The sequence below is a fragment of the Motacilla alba genome, chromosome 4, assembly GCF_015832195.1.
Source record: "Motacilla alba alba isolate MOTALB_02 chromosome 4, Motacilla_alba_V1.0_pri, whole genome shotgun sequence".
Taxonomy (NCBI): domain Eukaryota; kingdom Metazoa; phylum Chordata; class Aves; order Passeriformes; family Motacillidae; genus Motacilla; species Motacilla alba.
In genome coordinates, this window is record NC_052019.1 from 67,728,432 (window position 1) to 67,753,502 (window position 25,071).

At 40.5% G+C, this 25,071-nt stretch overlaps 1 protein-coding gene across 4 annotated transcripts in view; it reads left to right on the top strand.

Annotated features, from left to right (window-relative positions):
* The window catches only part of SEC24D (SEC24 homolog D, COPII coat complex component), a 51,715-nt gene extending 27,088 nt beyond the window's left edge, over positions 1-24,627 (top strand). For 3 of the 4 annotated variants that reach the window (XM_038135429.1, XM_038135428.1, XM_038135427.1), the window contains exons 9-23: positions 6,413-6,551; positions 7,707-7,822; positions 10,169-10,293; positions 12,688-12,879; positions 13,471-13,564; positions 15,604-15,720; positions 16,023-16,190; positions 16,653-16,749; positions 18,074-18,219; positions 18,781-18,919; positions 19,338-19,456; positions 20,118-20,297; positions 20,431-20,622; positions 21,080-21,169; positions 21,565-21,705. In XM_038135429.1, the coding sequence (XP_037991357.1) occupies positions 6,413-6,551; positions 7,707-7,822; positions 10,169-10,293; positions 12,688-12,879; positions 13,471-13,564; positions 15,604-15,720; positions 16,023-16,190; positions 16,653-16,749; positions 18,074-18,219; positions 18,781-18,919; positions 19,338-19,456; positions 20,118-20,297; positions 20,431-20,622; positions 21,080-21,169; positions 21,565-21,705 (2,055 nt within the window). Of the gene's footprint in view, positions 1-6,412; positions 6,552-7,706; positions 7,823-10,168; positions 10,294-12,687; positions 12,880-13,470; positions 13,565-15,603; positions 15,721-16,022; positions 16,191-16,652; positions 16,750-18,073; positions 18,220-18,780; positions 18,920-19,337; positions 19,457-20,117; positions 20,298-20,430; positions 20,623-21,079; positions 21,170-21,564 lie in introns of all 4 variants that reach the window. The other variant, XM_038135426.1, reaches the window with a different exon arrangement.
* Positions 24,628-25,071: the final 444 nt, after the last annotated feature.

Below are 25,071 nucleotides of genomic sequence, written 5' to 3' on the forward strand. Positions count from 1 at the left end.
GACCTGATGTGGTATTTGTGAAGTAACAATTAGTTTTCCTATTGACCTTCAAAACCACCATTGTATAAAGGACTTGACTTTTTTATAAAGGGCGTTAAACTCATCCCAAATGTTCTTGCTACAGAGGTGAAATTGTTCAGTGCTGCTTTTTGTTCACATAGCAAAAATTCTCCTTGTACTTTCTAAGTTCTCCTAGGGCAATGGGCCAGCTGTAATTGGCTTGGAAATGCAGCATGATGCTTTAACTATGCCCAGGTCTTACTGATCTCAGTGGAAATAAATTAATTAGCCTTAAAGGTATGTTCGCTAATAAATATTGTCCAGGAAAGGCTGCACATAAGCAGAAATGTTCTTTCCATCTCTAATTAAAATACTCCAAAACATTTCTATGGGTTTTTTTTTTTTTTCCTAATTAAAGTTTCTTTAATGTATTTGGCAAAGATGGGAAGCATACTGTTCCTGTTGTGAAAGTTCTCAGGAATGCAAACGTGAGTAGTCAGTTTAAAAAGTCAAAGTAACATCTTCTAACAAAAGAGAAACAGCTCTGATTTTGAGAAGGAAGGAAACCTCCTACTCATTAGATTTTCATGCATGATCTCAGGTCGGCAATTGCTTTTCTCTTGTATGCTGGTAAAATACAATATGTATATGGACACACATCCGTCTATCCACATATATATGTGTGTGTGTATAAAAAGGAAAAATTCCCAACACCTGGTTGGTCCCTGAAGTTGCTGATAGCCCAGCTGGCCAAAATGGATCTGAAATCCAACGTGGAATTTTGGTTTTGTTGTTGCTGTGAAGATGTGAATAACATTGATAATGTTCTGGTACAGAATTTCCTCTGGGAGAATGTTGCTTCAGAGGTCACTATAGCGCACGTAAATTCATGTACCAGCTGAAATAGTTGTTCAGTAAACCTAGAGCTGCCTGTTCCATGAGCACTGTTTGGAGTATTGCTTTATTGCCTGTCCTAAGGATATAGAAATGGTCACAGCTTTGTATGCATTAAATGGTCTTGGACTTTTTAAAACAGAATTGATGTGCCAAGGAAGCCATTATCTTTGTATTTTACAGGCTGTGCCTGTGTTTTAAACTGTGGTGTTGAGTTGATAATTTATTTAGCTAGCTTAAAAAAAAATTAGGAGAGGATAAACTTACCTTGATAAATCATACAGCACCATACAGTAAGAGACTGGGCCTGTCCAGAAATCAGTATTTCATGCCCAAATCCAGTCTGACATTTTGAAGATCCTCTAGAACTCTGCGGAAGTGATTTTCAGAAAAACAGAAATCATACCTGAATGAGGTGTCTTTAAGAGTTCTGTTTGGTTTTGTAAAATAAGCCAGACAGATACCATGTCACTGAAAATCCAGCTTTAATTTTAATGTGAAACTCTTATGACCAGTAAAGCTAATCCCTTGTAATTACTACTTAGCATTTCTGTAGAGAAGCTCTTTGAACCTTGCCCGTCTTACTTTTCAGTGGTTTTACAGCTAGTGTAACAATCTTGCCCAAGAGTCTCAGACAAGGAGTGCAGTGCTGCACCATCTGTGATACTGATAAGATGGGAAGTGGAGCTGTGGATTGGTACAGCCCTGAACCTCAGCCCTGGCCTGTGATTGACCATGTGCTTATCACCCTCAGGGGTGCTAACAGCAGTAACAGTGCTGTCCTAGGGCAGTTTAGTGTGGCCCTTGTTCTTCCCTTGGGTTTGGGCCTCTGCAGCAGCTTCCACTCCTGCTGGGTTGAGGGTGCACTGGGCTGAAGCAGGTCTGGCTGGGACCTCATGGGTTTCAAGTGCTAACATTGTGCAAGTGTGTTGTGCAGCACCGTTTCTTGATTAGCCAATTTCACGCTGCTGCTTCTATCATCAGTTTGTCCTGGCTGCTGGACTTGCCTCCAGATACAGCCTGTGCCTGCATCCAAAGAGCAGTCAGCACTGCAAAGCTGAGAGGTGCTGCAGAGCACTGTCCTGTTTATGCTTGGGGCTCCCAGCCTGGAATCATGACCAGCAGAACTTGGGGTGCCTCTCTCCAGCATGGCTGGTGAACTTTTTGTCCTTTTTTTTCTCTCCTTCTGTCCCCTGTGTCATACAGAAGTTTTAAAGAAGTAAGCAAACTAAATTTGGTATTTTTTTACATCAACATTTTATCATTATTACATGTTTTTTCCCCCATCCCCAAACTTGTAGGAATCCTTCTTCTCATGTTGAATAGAGTGTAGTCTATATTTACACTCTCCATGCTGCTAACTCTGTTCAGTTAGTTGCTGTATTTCCTTTAAAAGGGAATGCTGAGTAAGGATTTCAGGGATAGGCTGAAGCTGATAAATAGTTTTCTGGGTTTTTTTCCTACATACTGGATCATTTCCCATGTGCAGGGTCCACTTGACATTCAGCTACCATGCCGTCGTGTGTTTTGCAGTGCTGTATATGCAGAGGAATGTGCAGCCTGGGCCTGGAGGGGCTGTGAGCAAGGAGGTTTGAACATGCTTTTGGCATTTTTATGTGGTCTGTGAAAACCAGGCTGGAGCCAGGAGACCCTGCATCCCGTGGGGGATGCGTTAGCCTTGCTGCAGTCTTGCAAGCAAACAAGGAAATCAATGGAAAAGAAGTGTGGTACAGAAGATAGTTGAACCTGCTGTGAACCTTGCAGATGAGAGAGTCCAAATTGGCCTGAGTCATCAGCTGAGGAGGCTGAGCATGTTCGACATCTGAAAACCAAGAACAGGCAAAATAACTCCTGCCTTCAGAGGGAATGGCTTCTCATAAAAGACAGTGGGAACATCACAAAGGGAAATGCTTTCTTGACGTTTTAATGTGAATCAGTAAAGCAGCTCAAAACCAAGGGATTATTTGTAGACTGGTTAATCTTTCTCCAAAGCAATCTATGATGATAGAAAAAAAGAAAACAAACCCCTTCAACAGTGCTAGGAAACAGAGACACTTTGGTTCATGACCTAGATTTTTTTCCCAAAACATCAGTGTTGTATTTCAGAATTCTCTTTGATTATCCAGTGGAGTTTTTTTGTCATCTTTTTACTGTGCTAATTAAACACAACATTTTCCTGGGGCAGCAGTGCCATGCTTGGATGAAGACTTCTCCTTTGCTCATTAGAAAGTTATGTTGCATAGCATATCTTGAAATTTTCATAGGAATATTTTAGTGACTAGATTTTCATAAATGTAACTGTCAGTAACAACTCTAGAAGCACTGCTTACACTCTAAGGTTGTGATAGAGACACTGACCTGTTTATTTTGTTGTCTGAGAAATGGGTCATTTTCTTCAGTATCTATATGTGCCTCTCTTGTTCGCCAGAGCATCTGTCACTTTGGATTTTTCTCTTTACATTTCTTTCCCAGAGGTGTGCCATGATGATCTGGAGCTTTAGCACAGTCCTTACTCCTACACTTAAAATTTGCAGCTGTGGTCCACATCCTGCAATAAGAATATGGTGATAGTTTGCAGGCATCACCCTCAGGAGCGTGTCAGGACTTCATTTTTATAGCAAGCAATAGAAATTCAGCTTTCTCAGACTTTAAAGTGCAGGTTCAAGTCCCTTTGGAAATTTTTATGGATGTGTTTTATCTTGGAGCTGTGCCACCAACGTCTGTCTGTTGTTTTGTGATATTTTTCTGACTCCTGAGAGATGGTCTTGCTGAAATATTTCCAAAATAAAACTCCTCTTATTACAGCTATATTTGGGATTAAGTTATAGTTTATCTGATCAACACTCAGGGCTTGAACTTCAGTGGGGCCTCAAGGTTCCAGAGAAATTTAAGTTTGTGCAGGTCCCTTGCAGCATTTTCCATCTTTTGCCCAATCCTCCTTTGCTTTAACCTAGAATTACAATGTTGTGCCTCCCAGCAAAACTGGGAGATTCTTTCTGAGACAAGAGAGGAAGAAAATGCTGATACTTTGTAGGTAGAAAGGCAAAAGAAACAGGAGTATTGCATGTACTTAAAAAAACAAAAAAAAAACCCTAAAAACAAAACCTTCCAAATATAAAAAACCTCTTATTAAATTTTACCCCATTCCCCTGCTGCTATGAGAGTTTGCCACTGATTTTGAGATCTCTCTGCTTTTTCTTCTGGTGTACAGTGACATCTACAGAGAGTGGAGCAGACCAAGCAAGACTTTCCCATTCAGTATCACTTTTTTTTTTTCTTTTTTTTTTTTTTAACTGCTCTGCTTTTATTTACCCTTAATTTAAACTCAGAACTTTTTGCATGCACAGTATTACTTACCTTCGTACATTCCCACAGAAATCTACTTTTTTTTAGAAGTTATTTTACTGTGACAGAAATTTGATGTTTGGAAGTGCAATAGCAGTTTGCACACAGAAATAGGAATTCCTTTCTCTGGATAGAGTGGTGGAATGTTGGGCTCTACAGTGCAATGCACCGAAAGGCAGCTTTTTGGAGATGAAGTTTCTTTCACAACTGCGTTGTTCTCATCAAGAAGTGGATTTTGGATGCTTTTGGTCGTAGTTCTTCTGCAGTTACCACACAGATAGCTTTTCCATTAAATGTTTTAATTATTGATGGAACGTTCTGAATTGTTAAAGAAAACACTAAGATGTAAATTTCATTTATTTTCTAAAAATTCCAGTTACTAAATTAGTAAGGAGACAAATAGGGCTGGTTTAAAAAAAATGTTTGTTAGACAAACTCCTTAAGTCTGTCATGTGCATTTTTAGTTGGCTTATTTCTTGGTTGGGTTTTTTTTTTTACCCTTAATTTTTTGTCTTCAAGAAGGTAATTTACTACACGTGTGTAAGGATGTAGTTACTTGGGCTCTGAACTTCATGGCATTTGTTTTTTAATTGTTCTTGTTTATGCCCTTTATGTACAATCTTGATTTTGATCTATCAGATGTGAACATTTTTGGGAGTAAGTTTTCTTGGATATTAAATATTAAATATATCAAACCAAGGTTAAAAGTTACTGCATCAATGTGTATAAGTGCAAGAGGGGTTGGTTTAGTTTGGTTTTTCCCATACCAGGTCTGATGTTATGATAATATTAACTGCAAACCAGGTCCAGGTCTCATTAAGCTATACAGCAGAATGATAATCAGAAAATTGCCAAGTAATGAACAAAACCCAGAACTTTTAAGCCTTATTAAGCCATTGTGGCTGATGAGCAAGTTTCATGACCAAGGCTTTTATGTCTGAAAAATGACCCTGATATTTGCCAGCTGGCATTATTGCTTAATTTGGGTTAAACTCAATTTGCGTAGAGGAAGGAATGCAAAGTAAAAGAATATCTCAGTGGAGCAGGAGGGAGCACTTAAAACCCACATAGTAAAAATCTAAAAATATACTTGTATGTAGAAAATCTTTGTCAAAATGCATCCTTATGCTGCAGTAAAAAATAAATTGTATAACAGATGAAATACACCCATTCCTTAAGAAGAGACAGAATAATTATTTTCAAGAAAAAAAGAAGGTGCTAGTCTGATATGTTAGCATTGAAAGGCTAACACATCACACTAGCACTTCTTCTAGCATTCACATTAGCATTTCTTCTTGTAGGGATCTGCTGTGTCCAAACTCTGGACATTTCTTATTCCTGCCTTTTGAGATTTTTAGCTGGGGATGACAGGAGTAAGGAAAAAAAAATTTAATTAGTGTTTCACGAATAATTGAGCAAACTTCTCTTTCTGCAGTGGTTTCAACTATGACTTTTCGAACTCTAATCACAGAAATCTTTCAATTGCTGCAGTTTTTATGGAAAGAGGCATCTGGAAAATGTCTTCCCTTAGCCATGGGTTTTGGCAGGGGCTGTAAGCAAGCGTGGTCAGTGTAATTAAATGACAAGTGCTTGAGGTACTGTACTTGTTTGCTGTATGTACTTTCCTTCCATAAATATTAGTATTTCTCCTAAATCTCCCCCTCCAGCTGGTGACCCTGACATCATTTAAACTGGAGTGTAGCATGTAACAAGGCAGCACGGGAGTCAGCATTTAGGACAAAATATTAAGGGCTTTCTCAGCAAATACCCTTTTGCAATTGACTAGCAGCAGTAGATTCCTTCAGGAAAAGTTCCATCTGACAGAGAAGTCAAAAGACCCGACTTGAAAAGATTTTTCTTAGTGAACTGTAAAAATTACCCTTTGCTGGAGAAAATCAGCCTGGAGCCCTAAACTTCCAATGCTTGCAAAATGTTGTGGGGTTTTGGTCTGAATCCTTGTTCTTTTTCTGATAAACCTCAGAATACAGCCCATGAACTTGTGAATTTAGCCTTGGAGGGGATCTCTGGGGCTCAACAGCTTTTGTGTGAGTGCTGAACAATAAATGATCTCTTAATCAGGTGGTCTCTAACGAGTTAAATCTGAATTAACTCTTTGTAGCTCTCCTTGGTTTCATGTTGACATTGCTCTCTCTCTGTACCTCTTGCTCCACAGACGCCTCTTTATCTCGTAAACCACGGGGAGACCGGCCCCATCCGGTGCAACCGCTGCAAAGCTTACATGTGTCCCTTCATGCAGTTCATTGAAGGTGGCAGGAGGTACCAGTGTGGGTTTTGTAACTGTATAAATGATGGTAAGTGATGTTTCTTTAATCTGGGATTCATATCCATTCCCTAAGACTAAAAAGAAACTATATCCCTAAAACTATTTTCTTGACTTGCTGATTTAACAAAAGATAGTTCAGAGAGATGCAGTAACTATGCTTATTTTAAAAAAAAATCAATTCCCAAGAGCAGTGGAGGGAAACATTTGTTCAGTACAGTTTAAAAAAATATATGAAAAATAATGCTGACTCATGAAGTCCAGTCTGGTATGATCAAAACTTTATTTTAAAAAATTTGTGACAGCGCAGGATACAGAACTGTTTATGTTATTAATTGAAAGCAATTTTTGTGCTGGAATAAAACATTAATTTCTTTAAGAAATGCAAATTTACATCAAGAAGCAAATATTTAGACCCATGTTAGCTTCTTCCTGTGCATGACTGTGGGTGCAATGGTTAAATAATCTATTCGTCTTACTGTGACAAGTGTTGGTTTTCACACAAGATACCATGCCATATTTGTTCAAGTGTGCTTCATGTGACTCATAACTGTTCTTGCGCTCTTGGCGAAATCCCAAATCTTTGCCAGAGCTAGCCTTTCTAGACATTTGTATCAAGCTGGATTTCCTCAGCTGGATCACAGGGGTATGGTGCTTTCCCTAATACAGTCATCTTTTCAACTCTGAAACGTGAACCTTGTCAGCCTCCCTCCAACTGCGTTGCTGCCTGGAGCTCTAATGTTTGTGCAGGCATAGCAGATAATAAATTTCATCGTTTGTTAACAATTTAAACTCTCATAAAGGGAAATTTAGATGCACTGGGAGCACTTTAAGAAAGACATTTAAGTCACAGTATCAGTTTAAATCATGCTGGTATTACTACAGTGTCTTAGTCAGAAAGCACTTACCAAAACAAAAAATCATTGATGAGGACTAAAAAATGGCTAAAAAACTAGGTTGATATTCCCCTCACTCACACACACATGCACTTTTACAGGCAAAAATGTGAAAAATAAGCATTCTGAGTATGTATTAATTGAGGAACCCTAAGAGTGGCTCTGAATTGTTGGTGCAATTTCTTACTGCTTTGGAGTATATCACATCTGCTGAGAGGATTTGTTGTGTTGTTCCTCTCTTTCACCAGTTTTAATTGTTTGCTCCTGTTCTTGTGTTTGTTGGCTTGTAGTCCCTCCTTTCTTCTTTCAACACCTGGACCACATGGGCCGACGGATAGACCACTATGAAAGGCCTGAGCTGTCCCTGGGATCTTACGAATACGTGGCTACTTTGGATTATTGCCGAGTGAGTACTGCCAGCCTGCAAACCAGTGTACAGTGTTATGGCAAAACAAACAAGCTCCTCAGAGTAAATGCGCATGTAAGCTGCTTATCAGTTTCCAGGAACATGCTAGGAAATATGGATAGGTGTTCAGAATACAATGGTTTGTTCTTTTGTGCTGCAGAATATGATACAAACAAGAAAGAATAACAAGCAGTGCAGCAAAATTATGGATCACTATTCTTTAAGCGAGACGTGCACATGTTTACCAGCATGTTGCACTGTTCAGGGGATATCTTTGAAATTCTGGTGCATTGTTGCATTTTAAGAGTATGTCTTCTACTGATTTTGAAGATCAACACATGCCTGAATTGCCTTCCTAATACCCAAAACTTGAGCAAGGGAATTTGACCTTGGAATCTGTTCCTGGCAAGAGTCTTCTTAGTATTCTGACCAATAAGTTACAGTGGAATTGGTTCTCTCTTTTAATATCCACTCACTGAAGAACTCAATCCAGAGCCCGCTCATGTTACTCTAAATATTTGTAGTTGGTTTTATTACAGAACTCTATTTGATAGTTCTGAAAGCATAAATTACTTAATCTTTTCAAACTTGAGCTCATTTTGCAAAACTGTAAGTGTGACCTCATCTGACTGCAGCACGGACATATTTTTCTGTTCTTGCTGGAATCAGGCAGAATTTTTTTCCTGTGAGTGGAGCTGAGGCTATCATAAGGTTAGAAAACACAACTGGATCCTACAAAATCTTGGAGTAGCTACCAGTATCTTCTTCAGACCATCAAATTATTGCTGGTATGAAGAAAATGAAAAGTTTCGTTCTGCTTGTTTTGGTTTGGTTCTGCTTGCTCACAAGAGTACTGCTCCAAAATGCAATGAAATCTCTTGAGCTGACCTGTAAGATTTGATTGAAACCTGGGTTAAACCCCAAAGCAGGAGAGAATTGCAGTGAGATGTTGCAGAAATACAGTGTGGGACACTCACTGTACATCCAGTGAAGCTCCATCAAATTCTGAAGCCTCAACTTCTGCCACCTATCTTAAAACCAGGGAGTTTCCTCTCCAACTTATCCAGTCTGCCTGCTTGCTACAAAGATGCATCCTCAGACTTACTGCAATGTTACAAAAAAGAAATCTCTTACAAAATAACACTCTGCGCTGGAAATGCTACGTCATTAAATGTAGCATTATTTTGTTACTCACTTTTCATTTGGCTCCAAGTTGCAATGGTTCCCTTCTTTTATAAATCTAGTACAAGACCAGAACTGAGAAGTCATTTCCTTTTGTGCTTATCAAATGACAAGGATGAACAGCTACAAAGAATGTTAACAAATCCCAGCTGGTTTGCATTATTGCACTCCTGCTAAGCGGATGTGGTGAGAGTACAAGTCCTTGTTTCTGCCATATATTTGTCAAAACTTAGAGATTCTTTCTAAATGCTGATCTGATACAAGAGTTTAGAAGCAGTTTTTGGTGCAGTTTCTGAAACAAGCATCCAAGCACAGTAAACAGAACAGTTTTGAAAAATACTGCCTGGTTTTGGTTTACCAGAATTAATAATGATTTGCATAAGTCAAATAAGTGAGATCAAGGGTATAATGTTCAGTTTCGTTTAAATTTGCCAGGGACTAGGGATAAGTCATAATTCAAGGGTTAGATTAATTTTTCTTAACTGGAATTTTTCTAGGGTTTAGTTTAACAAGTATAATTTGTTTAAGAGGTCAGAACTCTATATGAAGGAAGTGAAACTGTAATGAAAAAGCTGTCCTGAACTTGACACCAAATAATGACTACTACTCATTTAATGGGCATTAAGAAAACCCATTTTAGGGAGTGTGATGTTTACTCTTGCTCTGTTCATTTTATATTAACTTCCTAGGTATATCTCTTAGCATTACTTTTTTAAAACAAACCTTCCTCTTACTTTTTCTTACTTACAGAAACTTGTGTCAGTAGTGTATGCACGATTTGTGTGCCACTTACACTGTGGATAAGAGGAACTCCCAAGGAAAGTAGGGGTACAGAAAAAAGCCAAAATGCAAATTTTTTTAAACCCTTAAGTTCCAGCACAAAAGTTGGTGCTTTATCTTATCTAATGAACTGTTACCCTTTAGATATTTTATTCCATTAGGATGCTGTTTTCCAGTGATAGTGTTTTATTCCAGGGCTGGACTTTACCCAATATGTGTCAGCTCTCTGCAGTAGTTACTATTTACGAATCACAGCATTTTTCAAACAACTGAACGCTGTATTTGCGTTGCCTTATGGTACCACCTCTAAATTTTTTTCCTCATAACAGGACACTGTCTAATTTTCCCTGTGAATGGTCTTTTTTTGTTGTTGTTTCTGTGTAGGACAAGAAGCCTCCTAAACCACCAGCTTTTATCTTCATGATTGATGTATCATACAGAAACATAAAGAGTGGCCTAGTGAAACTCATATGTGATGAACTGAAGACTCTGCTAGATAAACTTCCAAGGTAAAGAGGTTTTAGTATGCTTGGCTTAGTTCACTATGCTGCACTTCTCATGCAGCTTTGCATGTTGAAAGGCAGAACCAAGCTGTGGGAAATGTCAGAATTTCCAGAACAGAAATTTTTTGAGTGATAGTGACCAAATGTTCATATTTAACTCTGCTGGCAATTGTTACACTTGGATGTCTGGGCTTACTGTATGAACAGTAAGACTCTGCCTTGCTACTGCACGTGGAGCTTGTATTATTTTCCTTGCTTGCAGTGAACTCTAGTGGTGTTATCAGCTCAGTCACAGCTTGTAGCTTCCACTTCACTGGCAGCAGTTGTGTTTGCTGGGGCCCTGCTTTTATCATGGAATTAAACAGTGAAACACCCAAACCAGAATACTCAGGAGTAGCCAGTCTCTCTAAAGCCACAGTGCTGGTGGCTTGTATCTTTAGCTCTTACTGTTAATAAACAAAACTTTTAAAGCTTCTTGCTGTGCTGTGAGACTTTCCTGTCCTGGTTTGTTTGTTCCTGAGAGAACAAATCTTGCAGGCAGCAACAATTTTATGAAATAGAGCACATCTGCTTTGTGAGCATGGAACACATAGCAGTAGTGTTACCTCTCATCAATGTTATTGATAGTGTATTATCTTAGTGTAAATTTTACTGTATTCATGTAGTTTTCAATAGAGTTTAAATAGCACAGACACATAGGGAAATGAGAGCAGTGAAAGACTGAAAAATTAAGTAGACAAGATGTTTCTTGTCTACATATAAAGGCATATTAAAAAAATGTCCAGAAAGAAAATGCTTTTTAAATAACAATGCTTGCAGAGGGAGAACAGACTTAAGAAATAGAGAGAGCAGTATGAGGAAGGGTGGGAGATGACATCCTTGGGGGACAATCTGGGATATGTTAAAAATCTTTTTCTTATGGTCTTCTGGGATCCCTGTGCCGGAAAGAAATTCCGCTCCAGGGTGGGGGTTTATTTTATCAGATGCCCATGTAAGGCCATCTCTGAAGTAGTTTTTCACTGAAGATTACACTGGAGACACAAGTGTTTGATATTATCCTGGACATATCTCAGTGTTTTCCATCAGGATTGGTCATGACTCTGAAGAGAATAAGAGGCATGAGTGGAGTAACAAAAAGCATTTGGCAGTTTGGAAACTTGAATGGGGCAAGTAGAGGAGGAATGAAAGCAAGTGTATCCATATCACAAAGGAGACATACTCATCCTTCTCACCAGCGCTCTGAGAGATCTGTTGTGAAATAATTTGGGCCAAAGTTTTCATGTCTACTGAAAAAAGCAAAATAAAAAAGCCAGGCCCTTCATCTTCCTCAGATTTTTCTCTTGGCTTAAACAATACTAATTTAAAAGACAAACATAAGGCATTCCACCAAAATCTTATGTACTATGTTGCTAAGACACAGAGGTCACTGTGTGTTCATTTTCCATTGCTGGGCAAAGACCCCTGCAGAAATATTCTGCTGTTCCCACACAAGGGAAAAGCCCTCTGCAGGGAATTCACCTTGAGCTTGTATCTTTGAGAGGAAGGACTTGGGCCACCAAAGAAACCTGTGCAGAAAAAGAATTGCTGAAATTTTAGAGCAGATATTTTCGAACCTGTGTTCCAAACAAGAACCTCCTCCCTGACTGTAACTTGAGAAGTGTGTTTGTAGAAATGTGCTTATGAGTTCAGAAAACCAGAGTAATGAGTTGTGCAATTATGATTTTTAGGTATATAATTTAAAATAAAAAACAAAAATTATTTGAATGCATTTCTACGTATATGGATCAGGTTTCTCCTTGTGAGTCTTCAAAAATAACTAGTGTATGAGCTACAGAGACAATTGGCTGCTTAAAGCTAACCCTTAAAACAATGATAGAACTTGATGGAAGTGGGGCAGTGCAGACTGACACTGCTAAGAGCAGTAACTGGAATAAAGGTCCCAAACACCTGGTCTGTAACACCTTTGGGACTGGGATGATGTGAATGCTTCTCTTTGAAGAAAAGAGTGATCTATGTACAGAAATTGAATAGCACTTTGTCCTCATCAAGCTCCGTGACTAACTGTGCTGTTCCTTCTTTGCCATGTTATGATGTCAACCTGGTTTGTTCTTTATCTTTGGGATTTTTGACTGTTTGAATGGGGTGCACCATTAATAGGATTGATGTAACTTAATATTAAGTTTTTTAAAAGAGTAAACAATAGAGCAGTTGATTTTATTGGGGTGTTTGAATTTGACCTAAGGCAAAGATTGAGGCCGTTACATCTGCATGGTTGTTGTTTGCTTTGTTGTTCCCAGTACAGATAGTGATCAGAGAGCAGCGTTGCATGTCAAAGGGGTGCTTTTATTGCATGGTCAGGATTTCAGAATTATAACCAGTTGGGTTTTGTTTTTCTTACAGAGAAGAGCATGAAGAATCCTCAGCAATTCGAGTTGGTTTTGTCACTTATAACAAGGTCCTCCACTTCTTCAATGTAAAAAGCAGCTTAGCTCAGCCTCAGATGATGGTGGTCACGGATGTGGCAGAAGTTTTTGTTCCTTTGCTGGATGGCTTCCTTGTTGACTTTGAGGAATCCCGATCAGTTGTTACCAAGTAAAGTACAATTATACTTCATGAGTCTAAGATGTCAGTGCTTATGATGTGCATTAGTTGGGTTTGGGGGCATGCAGGTATCTATTGAAATACTTCAGAAGCCAGCAGATGCTTCTGAAGCAAAACTGAAAAAGCAATAGCCGTGGCCTTCCAGTGCCAAATTGGAAAGGTTATGTAGGCCAGGTGTAAGTCACCTTTCAGCTATGCTGCCTCAAAGCTGGTAGTGGGGTGAGGCTCTGAGCCACGTGGTGTTTTTCCTCTTGCAGTGCACATGATGTGCACCTGAATATGATCTTGGGACTCTGAAGTCCTTACAGCACACCAGAACTACTTAATGGTTAGCTATTCTTTCATTTATTGTATGTTCCTTTGAGTTACAAGCTTTGAAACAATGCATCTCGTAGAAATAAAAAAATGCATTTTTTTTTTAATTCTGGCTGGGATCCTAAGAAACTGAACAAGAAAAATTTGTATTATTTTTTGCACTATAAATTTTCATGATCAACATCTTCCTGTGTGAAGACAAGGTGTTTTTGGGGATTACCTTACACTGACCACTTGAGACACTGATTTTTCCTTTCTCTTTCATAGCTTGTTGGACCAGATTCCAGAGTTGTTCGCAGACACTAACGAGAGTGAGACCATCTTCGCTCCAGTTATCCAGGCTGGCATGGAGGCACTAAAGGTTAGAACATTGCTCTGTGTCAGAGAAGCAGCTTGAAATCAGGTTTACTAAAGCCAGTCCCATCACAATGGGAAATTAGGGGGGAAAAGGTCGTTGATTGTTTCCAGCACTAATGTTCCATTATTCTAACAGTACCTTCCAACCACTGTGGTCAGAATAAGAACTGACAAGCATAACATCTGTTCCCAGATGTTCTTACTGAGGGAAACCAGTCCCCAGAGTCTATTCCGTGTAGGAGGGATGTTTAGAAGAAGATGAGGAGCAGGAGTCAGTTTCTTGTTCGGCATTTAAGAGAAATAAAGACAGGTTTAGTTACTGCAGCAGAACAAATCAATACTCTTGTGTTTGCACAGATACCCAGGCCTTGCATGTGTGAAGGGCAGGAAAGTAGTAGTAGTAATAATAATAATAATAATAATAACAACAACAACAACAACAACATCAGACTTTGCTCTGGTTATTCTCTTGCTTCTGCTAAACTTGTTGTGCAAAAGAGAATATTTTTAACTATCTGTCTGTGACCGAATCAGGCCATGACTGGAAGGTTTCCTTTTAACTGACAAGGACTCCCAGTTTGGATACAGCTGGCAGGGAATCCACAGCCCGAGGTGCTCCCCAGTTGCTTTCTGTTTGTCTGGGACATCCCCTGAAGTGCTGACATTGCCGTGGAGCATTGCCAGTTAAATGCACACCACCCTGGTTCACCACAAGATTTGTAGGGGCAGAGCACAGCCCGTGGTGCTTTAAAATGGTCAATTTGGGAGCTTTGTATGAATAATGCATGAACTGTGAGTACATAAATTTGTCAAAACAAAAATGACCACATTTCTCAAATATGTTTTTATATATTAAATTGATATATTAATATATATTAATATATATTAATTAATAATATATCAATATAATATGTATTATATTGATATATTAATAATTAATATATATTGGTATATTCTCAAATATGTTTTTATATATTGATTTAATACCAGCTTTATTGTTATTTATTCATATTACTAGCAGGTATTTGTGCAAAGCATGCCTTAAAGCTTTTTCCTAATATTTCCTAATATTTGACTTCTACAAAACAAATTTAAGGGCCATAATTGTAAATTTCCATTGGTGATGGCTATAAAAGAAAGCAGCTCTTAATTAAACATTTTATTTAGCTCAGGATTTTTAAGTTATAATTTGTAAGGATTTTCTCTCTGAATTATTAATCTGCAAATACCTTTGCTCAAGAAAACAGTTCTTGTCTAAAAAGAATAAATGGATTGTGTTAAAAATACGTATATTTTAGAAATTTTGTCAAACCGGTATCACTAATTCCTGATGCATATCAGGACAAACAGGTATTTGGGAAGTCTTTCAGCCTTCAGCAGAAGGTTTCTTCAAAGAAATTGAAGAAATTGTCATTGGTGATCAAAAGTAACTGTTCTTGAAATATCAGGGGTGAAATTTCAGCTCTTTGAAAAGTCAGGTGCTGCCTTCAGTTGTGTTTCTGCCATAGCAGAGAGACTTCTGGTTTTGCCAGAATGCCAAGCTTATTTTGAAAGGTGGAATATTTTGTGAACATGGTGATTTCTAATTTGTGTCTGCATCTTGGCAGTGTAGATTTCAATGTGGAACCTGCTACAGGGATGGAAAAGGTATGGAACACCAGTGTGTTCCTGAATTGAATTTTTCTGTTCAGATGCATTTCCTTTTAATTTGATCCAGTCTGAGTATTTGTATTTTGGTGCCCGTTGCATAATGCTTGTGTCCAGTTGGGAAGTCTCCAGAAGAGGAGCTCCTCCTTTTGCCTCTGGAGCAAGTGCTGTTGGAATGCCTCAGCCAGCAAACCCGTGTGCTGGGCTGCTCCTTCCTGGGAGAAAAGCCGCCGTTTGTCTGGGGGCTTATTCCCTCGGGCTGTGAGGCTGGAGATGAATTGTGGACCTGAGAGGAGCTTGCAGGAAGCGGCCACTGTTCTCTGAGCCCCCCGGTGTGTGAAAATGGGCCCGTTACCCTGCAGTAGTGAACGTGCCAATGTGGTGTCTTTGGAACAGGCTGCAGAATGTGCTGGGAAATTGTTCATCTTCCACTCTTCTCTGCCAACTGCGGAAGCACCGGGGAAGCTGAAAAACAGAGATGACAGAAAACTGCTCAATACAGATAAGGAAAAGGTATTTTCTGCTCTGAGCAAAGAGGGGACTGCTGTTACACTGCTTTTCTCTAATAGGGCATTGATCCTTTAAAATCTATTTTCTTTCACACAGAAGTGTTTGGTTATATGACGCCTCTGTAGTGATGGGTTCTCCAAGAACATACTGAGGTGTTCCCTGTATCCATGGGCAGGGGAAGCACGTTTTTGATGATAGCGATGCCTCACTTCAAACTTCCACTTCCTCCTTGTGTCTTCATCTGGCCCTTTGAGTTGGGATTAATATCTAATATGATGGCACTTGTATTTTTTATTCTTGTGCAGACCCTCTTCCAGCCACAGGGAAATTATGAGGCCTTAGCCAAGGACTGTGTGACCAATGGCTGCTGTGTGAATTTGTTCCTCTTCCCAAATCAGTACATGGATGTAGCCTCCATGGGCCTTGTCACAATGTACACTGGTGGAACACTGTACAAGTACAACAATTTCCAGGTCAGTGGTGCAGGTTTCCTGCCTTTCAGATAGTAACTGCTGGGGGGTTGTTGTTGTTTTTTGTCTCATTTTGGTGTGTGCTTGGACATTTAACTTAAAAGCAGAGTGACTCTGGAAAACCTGATTATCAATTCCAGGGGATAAAATTCAGATTTAACAATGGCAGGTCAAGCTCAAGTTTGGATCTTGAAGTTGTAATAAGCTGGTTGGCATCCTAAAATTTTGCTGAAAGGTTAAGTACAGGAATGCCCAGGTAATGTTCAGGCCTGGCGATGAGTGGTGGACACTTGCATATACCTGATTTTGATAACAACAATCACATTTTAAATCCTTTATAAAGGACTCAAGAGCTGTGAGCAGATCTGCTGTGGGGAGATGGGGATCATGGGAGGGGATGTTGGGGCACTGCTGTGCTGCTGCCCTTTGGTGTTGAACCTCTGAACTTTCTGCTTGTGTTTGCAGCTCGAAACTGACAGCCCCCAGTTCTTAAGCGACCTCAGGAAGGACATCCAAAAAAAGATGGGATTTGATGCAACAATGAGAGTTCGGACAAGTACAGGTAATAGGACCCGTGGGAAGGAACTTTAAATAATGTAGTGCCGTGCAAATCACTTGTAAGATCAGGCTGGTTTTAATTTCATTCTCTACCTCTTGAAAATTAATTTAACAGACTGACAAAATCCATGGCTGTGTGTGTATATATTGGTATTTATATACATAGACTTGTACACACACACACACACACACACACACGTACTTCCTCTATGTGCCTCCTTTAATAACTGAATTTCAAATCGGGAAGGCTTCTGCTCACTCTGCACACAGCATTGACTGCAAGGAAGTTGTATAAAAAGGTGTTGCTGCTGGACACTGACCTGTGCCTTCATTTTTGTACTCAAATTACATGCCTGTGTCTGTCCAGCTTCTTTCATTCATTCTTAGTTCAAATGCAAGTATTAGAGAAAGGGACACACCCAGAAGCCAAGCCAGCAGTACAGAAGCTCTGGGTGTCCAAGTCACAGCTTTTCCCTTTCTCCAGCTCTCATAAATGCCATCAGCAAGTGTGGGGTTTTGTGCCCTGGATTGGGGTGACCCTGAAAGATGGAAAAGTCTCTCCTCCAACCTGTGCTTTCAAAGAAAGACTCAGTAGTCCTCTGTTGTCTGTTCTCGAGGTTGTTTATTGTTGGTTATCTAAAAGATTCTTTTCCCTGAACTGCTCGTTCAGCGTGGTCAGACAGCAGGCACACTGCCCACACACCGTTCAGCAGGTCAGACAAAGGCACACTGCCCTCCCAGGGGGCTGGTGCCATCTTTTATATCATGTATTACGTACTACATGTTTATACTTTCTCCCCAATGCCTACTATCTATATTGAATGGTGACTTTCTACTCTAGACCAATCTGTGAGTGCCAACATCACCAAAGACATGGAGGCTAGGAAGAAGAAAGAAAGAGGACAGGGCACACCCAAATCCCTCCATCTTAGAACCCCGACCCCCATGTACAAAACCCCCCTGCGTACAAGGCTTAAAACCCCCCTGTACAGCACTCAAAAATCCTTCCTTTCACTTCGTGACTACTTCTACTACAATACCTAAACTTGTGTGTGGATTGTACTTCTTCATACAGAGTTGGTAATTTGCTCCATGGGCTAAGATCGAAACCCCACGTGTGTCTTTGGCTGCATGCCAGGGTCTCAGAGCCCCCTGCCAGCGGCTCTGGCCATCCAGGGCACCCAGAGGGATGTCCTGGGTTCCACAAGCAAGGACAGGTGGGACCCCTGAGGCTGTAAGGCCCTGAGGGGAAATGGCTCCTGCTTCAGTAAGTGATGTCAATTTAATTTGCCATTTTTAAATGAAAGCTTGCTCTAATCTGGCTGCAGGCTTCAGGGCTACAGACTTCTTTGGGGCCATTTACATGAACAACACCACGGATGTGGAGATGGCAGCGGTTGACTGTGACAAAGCAGTGACAGTGGAGTTCAAACATGATGACAAACTGAATGAAGACGCTGGGGCCTTAATTCAGGTAAAAAACCCTAATTCATGTATACCATAAAATGGTAAGCAAGACCTCCTGCAGCCAGAGCAGAGAAGTGATGGTGTAGGAGTGATGGAAACAAGGCACAACTTGCACAGGCTCTTGTGCCATAACTGCACTAGTAAAAAGTGTGTTCCCCTACATCTGTGCTGCATGTTCTGCTCAGGGGTACCCAGATCCTTTCTAAACACTCACTGAGACCTCATCAGCTGTTCATTTTTTTCCATTTCACTGTAATTAAGTTTATGTGGAGTAAGAGACTCATTGTAACTTATATGGCAATTGTTATTGCTGTGACATTACTTGTGACCATAACAATTCTCTATTGCTAAACATCACTTCCCCCTCTAGGGACTCTAGGACTTTTTATAATTTTAATATGAATAACCTATTCTGTAATGTCTGATAGATGTCCCTAAGAACCACAGGTATGCTGGTGCTACAGCTGCCAGCAGCACTGCCAGGCTGCCCTGGCTGCAGAAGGCTGTCATCTGCTTTCTGTGCACAGAGAAGGTGGCTCTGTGGTGACACTTTGTGCCTCTGTTGCAGTGTGCTGTCCTGTACACTTCGATGAGCGGGCAGAGGCGAATCCGCATACACAACATTGGTCTGAATTGCAGCTCCCAGTTAGCTGATGTCTACAGGACTTGTGAGACTGATGCACTTATCAACTTCTTTGCTAAGTCAGGTACAGCAACAGACAGTTTTGTTGCCTTTTTTACTTCAGCATGGATGAAGGGGAAGAAAAGGGGGCTGAAGTGGTTAACTAGTGGGAAATAATTTTTTATAACTTGCTGCTTCATGCCTGAGTAATTCCTTAAGTATTATGAAATTGAAAAGACAAATAATTACCTATTTTAGACAAACTGCCATGCAAGTAATACTTGTGTGTAGGTAATACACAAAACTGGGCAGGTACAGTAAGTGGCAATGGACATGCTACCACAGTGTTGGGGGTTTGATGGAGTTTTTGGATGTCTGTAGAAGAGGCTGAAAAGCAGCCTCTGCCCTCAGGTCTGTAAAATCACAAACTAGTAGCAGACAAAGATACTTTGAGAGGGTGATTTTTTTTTTTTAACACACACACTTTTATTCTATGCTTGTAGCTTTCAAAGCCATTCTGAGCCAGCCCCTGAAGACAGTCAGGGACATCCTGATGAATCAGACTGCTCACATGCTGGCCTGCTACAAGAAGAACTGTGCCAGCCCAGCAGCTGTCAGCCAGGTAAAACCCACACCCAGTCCTACCCACCCAGGCTTTACCACAAGTGCACAACCACCCCGCAACATCAGCAGAGCCAGAAGGCAAAATTTCAGGACAGACTTGTCCTTTTCTTTCAAATAGAATTAATGACAGGTGGGATTCAGTGGTGGCACTTAGACCACACAAAAACTGTTGTTCTGGAACAAAAGGCAATGCCACTGATGAAACTGATGCCTGTACTCACACAAAGGAGCTCAGCCAGCCTTTTTCTTCCTGCTGGAATTACGCACTGACTCACAAAGCTTTCATTTTCAATTCTTATGTTGTTATAGATGGTTGTAGTATTCTAATTTTGACTAAACAGAGTGACTGATTCATTTCCCTTTAATTTATTCAATCACATTTTAGTGATTCAGCTCAAAGAAAGACTCAGGCTTTCCCATCCCAGAGGTGCTGCCAGTAACCACAAGCCTGGGCAGTGAACTGTTCATTGTTGGTGAGGACCAAATATGTCAAAAACCAGAGCCACTTATTGTGGACCACTATCTCTCTCCCTCATTCTCCAGAGAGTCCCCCAAAAACTAATAGTGTTCCAGGGAGATGACAGCAGCCAAGACAGCGACTACAGCTTATAGAGCAAATAATTTCTGTTGGATTCTTTTTCAATGTGTTGTTTTCTCAGCTGATCCTGCCAGACACGATGAAGGTGCTGCCCGTGTACATGAACTGCCTGTTGAAGAGCTGTGTGCTGGCCGGCAGGCCCGAAATCCCCACCGATGAGAGGGCTTTCCACCGCCAGCTGGTCATGGCCATGGGGGTGGCTGACACACAACTCTTCTTCTACCCCCTGCTGCTGCCAATTGTGAGTCACTGGTGGTTTTTTCACTTGAATTTCTAACCCCTCTTACCTGGAAAGGAGCCACCACGATGTACCAAGCCTTTCAGTAGTTACTTTTCAAGTCAGTTCCACAGCTCTTGTGTTTTTTGCCCCACAGCACAGCCTGGATCTAAAGAGTGACGTGGTCCCAGCCGCTGTCCGCTGCTCCGAGGAGCGCCTCTCCGAGGGAGGGGCCTTCCTGCTGGCCAACGGGCTGAGCATGTTCCTGTGGCTGGGAGCCAGTGTGTCCCCAGAGCTCATCCAGGGGCTTTTCAACGTGCCATCTTTCGCACACATCAGCACCGAGGCCGTGAGTAGATGCAGACTAAGAATTGAGGATTTAGCAAGAACAGATGCTAATCAGAGAAACAAGTGAGGTCTTTTCTCATCCATCAGCCTTAAAAGCAAGAACAGGTGACCAGCAGAAGATGTTTAGACACCAGAATTGCTTTACGTTACATAGAACTTAACACTTTGACAATCTCAACACTAAGAGGACAGAGGCTTTCACAAGTTCTTTAATCCTCTTAGTCCTTTCAACTGTGTATTACTAAAATTATAACAAAACACTTTGCAATGGTTAAGTTTTCCTGATGATACATTTTTATACAGTGATTATTTTAAACTGAAAAATGAGACCTCAAGGTGAGACCTTCTAGTGAAAGAGATGGAGTATGAAATCCACAGTACCTTAGAATGTAACTATCAGCAGCTAGTCTTGGTTAAAGATGTGACTGGACTATAACAATCTGCTTTCTTTCTGACAGACATCCCTGCCTAACCTGGACAATCCATTTTCTAAGAAACTGAAGCATATCCTGGAGCAAATCCAGAGCCAAAAGCCCTACACTATGAAGGTAACTGCTTTCTACCTCAACTCCTTTGTCATGCTTGTTCAAAGGAATACTCCAGGCTTTGCAAAACTTACCAGTGGCTATAAAAGGTTTTTTAGGTATCAGGAGTTTTTCTGCATGTAAACGAGTTCCAGCATGATTTGTAGGCACAGGCATCTCAAATGTGCTTTATTCTCAATCAAAACTAATTTTCAAAGGTAGTCAGATTTAAAGGATAACCATTTTATTCTGCACTCTTCAATTCACTTAGTCTCTCCAGCTTCTGCAATGTGGAGATTTATTAGTTTTGGGGCTTCTCCCCACCTCAGGAGCATGCACTAAGAGACATAGGAAAACTGTGCTGCCATCTAGTCTGACTACATGCTAAAATTAGCTGCCTGTATCTCGTATCTTTCCAGCTGATGATAGTGAAACAACGGGAGCAGCCAGAGATGCTTTTCCGCCAGTTCCTAGTAGAAGACAAGAGTGTTTATGGTGGAGCTTCGTATGTGGATTTCCTCGTGTGCATTCACAAAGAGATCAGCCAGCTGCTCAGTTAAGGCAACTCAAGTAAATTGTTCAGTTCCTTTTTGCCTCTGCAGGAGGGACAGTTTTTGGTGCCTGAAGGCTGGCCCACAGCTCCACCAGATCCGGGCCTTCTGCTGTGCTTTACTGACCCTTTTCTGTGCTCTTTTTGTACAGTTTCATTTGATCCCACCTCTCCCTGAGTATTCTGCTTACTTCTTAAGCTGTAGAATAGGAAGTTCTGCACTCAGGTATTAATCTTCTAGGAGCCGTGACTCTCTACATGGATTGCCAGATTTCAGACTACCAATGCTTAAGAGCATATATGGTATACCTTTCTTAAAAGACAATTTAGAAAATTCTTAATTATTCCTTTTGCTAGTCATAAGTTGTATCAGACCTGGGAAAGATGATCAGAATGTGTACAGAGGAGAAAAAAAGACAAAACACTTCTTTTTCTAAGTGAGGACGTGGAGTTTAATCAGATTTGAAATGAACATGTAGTTCAATTTGAAGGATTTCAGAGTCCTTCCTGTGAAGCAAACCTCTGTAAAGTAAATCCCTTTTTCCTTGGAAGGGACAAGTGTTACTATATACAGAAGTAGAGCTCTAGGGACCCTTCCAGAGCCAGGGTTATCCAGGAGACAGAAATGCCTCAGTTTTGTAACTGGACTTGATTAAGTGTAACAACAACAGTGATCACAGGAAGAACAGTAATCAAACAATCCTTTTGCCACCTTTGGCAGATGATGTCACACTATTATGGTACAATTCTGTCCACTTGGGGGCAGCAATTAGCTTAGCGTACTACTTAATTACATTTTCAAAATTGCACAGGTTAGGCTTTATTTAGTACATTTGCTAACTGGAATATTCCCAGCACGAGGCAGAAAAACCTGTCCTTCAAAATTTCTGTGGCAGATCAGCTGTGAGACAGTTGACACATTAACCAAAGGTTATTTGTGGTGCTATAAAGCCTCTTGTTTAATACCAGTTCTATTACAGTGACCTCCTCTCCCATGGCTGATTTAATCAATGGTCACTGCTTTAAAAAACTAGCCTTTGCTAATACCAATATTGAAGGTAGTATTTGGAAAGCCAGAGCCTTTGGAATGGCTGTTTACCTCAGATACTTGATCAGGCTCTCTGTCTCTTTAGGACCAATGCCTCTGAATGTGAGGTTTGAACTTTGCCAAGCTTGAAAAGCTATTATTAAATAAATTAGTGTTTCAAAGAAAGCCAAAAAACACTCAAAAGTTAGGTTAAGCCAGTAAAGAAAAAAGTGCCTTTAAACATGTTAGTGTCGCTACTTATATTAATTATTTAATATCCACAATAAGCAGTGAAAATGCTTAGTTTTTTGGTTCAACAGCTTATCTATACAGTCATTCTTGTCATTGACCAAGAGCTCTTGAAGTAAGTGGCTGTATTACAAAAGGGTCCTCGGCCTGAATTCAGCTGCCAAGACAAGCACTTTTAGACATTACCCTGTAAAAAGTATTTGTTGCCATTTCATTTGTAAAATGACACCAGCAACATTTGTGTAAAGAAATAAGCAATTATTAAATATAATCTGTGTGTGTGTTTATTCTTTCATACATCCCAAGTTCTCCAAGGTTTTATGGCCATGGCATCCAGCAGTGAGTACACTGTAGGTCACCTTCTCCTACTGTGATTCTCAAGACAGGCAGCTTACATGGCTTCAAGCATTTTCAGTGTGTTTCTGCTGTTGTCATCACCCATGGCTATGGTGAGAAGACACGATCCAAGTGAAGGAAAGTGTCTCAAAGAGGGGCTGTTCAGAACCAAGCTCAGGTAAGCCAAAGCTGTTCATACTGGCAGAGCTACTACAGCAGAGCTCTGGCCTGCCTGGGCAGTGTTACCTACAGTAAGACACCACAGTGGAGAAAACAGCACATGGTGACAGCAGTCATGACAGTGACAAGTATCACACAGACGTACTACACGTGCAGTGTTTGGCTTCACCTTAAACTGAGGACTGGAGTATTTAACTCAGTTTTACACAAATTAGGCCTTTTTTTTCTCCTTTTTCATTGCTGCAGTAATAATACTCAAAATTACTTTCTGTTTCACAGAACTTGCCCACTGCTTTCTTTTCAGCCCATGAAATGACCCTGTTATAAAAAGGATTAGTGCATTTCTCTTCCCCATTAAGTTAACATTGAGTCCATTACACAGTTGCCATTTCTGTTAAAACAATAAAGTTGCCACCAATTTCAGTAATTTTCCAAGGAGAAAACACCATTTCTACTATATACAGAAAGAGTGGGTTCATTTATCTGTCGCTTTCAGATTACACAGTGTATCTTTAAAAAGCCGCAGAATTCAGAGGTTTTTTTCAATGCAATGGGCTTGAAATGTTCACGTATCCTTTTTTAGAGTACTCTCTGAATATTAAACACTATAGCAGAGCATAGAAAAACAGCTGAAAATTCTAAAATTAATTCCATTAGTTACTGCCAGTTAACTTCCATGATCATCTCAAAACTGCTCATTCAGGTTTGGAGCCTGAATTCCACTGCTCTGAACAAAGCATTCAGTACCTATGAACGCAGACAAGGAACTGGTGCTGGGGAAGAACCTTAACCCCCTGAGAGCGTTGAGTCCCAGCCGGCACAGCACACCAGCATTCCAGCCAGCTTCTTACAACCAGCACTGTCAGAGAGTGCACAGAATTCTCCAGCTGATGGCTGATTCACACACAATGATCTACACGTGACTGGCATCTTAAATTCCCTCTGAAGCCAAATGCTGACACATCCTGAGTACCTTGTCAGTGCAGGTGTTGAATCCTTCACTGAATTATCTTGGGTGCAAGATAATCCAAGGACTCTAAGCCTGCTCCAGAATGGAAAGACATGACAAGGTCTAGCCAGGCAGTGCAAATCAGACTGGAGGCATTATGCATGTAATAAAAGTGGAAAGGAAGAAACTCATCAAGCTTTTTGTCCTCCAGGAGAGCATGCTCAAATGAAGTCTTCATTTGCTTGTGGTAAATGAAATAGTCATCAGCCCAGTGATTCTGAGCCTTATCCTCCCCTTGCTTGCTCTGGAAGTGTTACAAGTGAGAAAGTAACTGACAGCTACTCCTGGGATTAAATGCTTTTCATCTCTAGTTACCATTTCTACATGGTCCAAATCCCAGTGACTGAGAAAATGACTTGATGTTTTTACAGTATAATGGGGCATGTGGTCAGTTGCTCATTAACAACATGGACATCCCACTTTGATGACGAAGGTTGCCTTTGTCATCCAGACAGCTCTAGTCTAACTTAAACTCATTTCAGGGGCAAAAAAAGAGCTGTTTCTGCTATTTCAGGGCATGCACTGCTCTGAGGCCTAATGGGCATCACTGAGGGTGGTAGGTGTAGAGGTGGTTC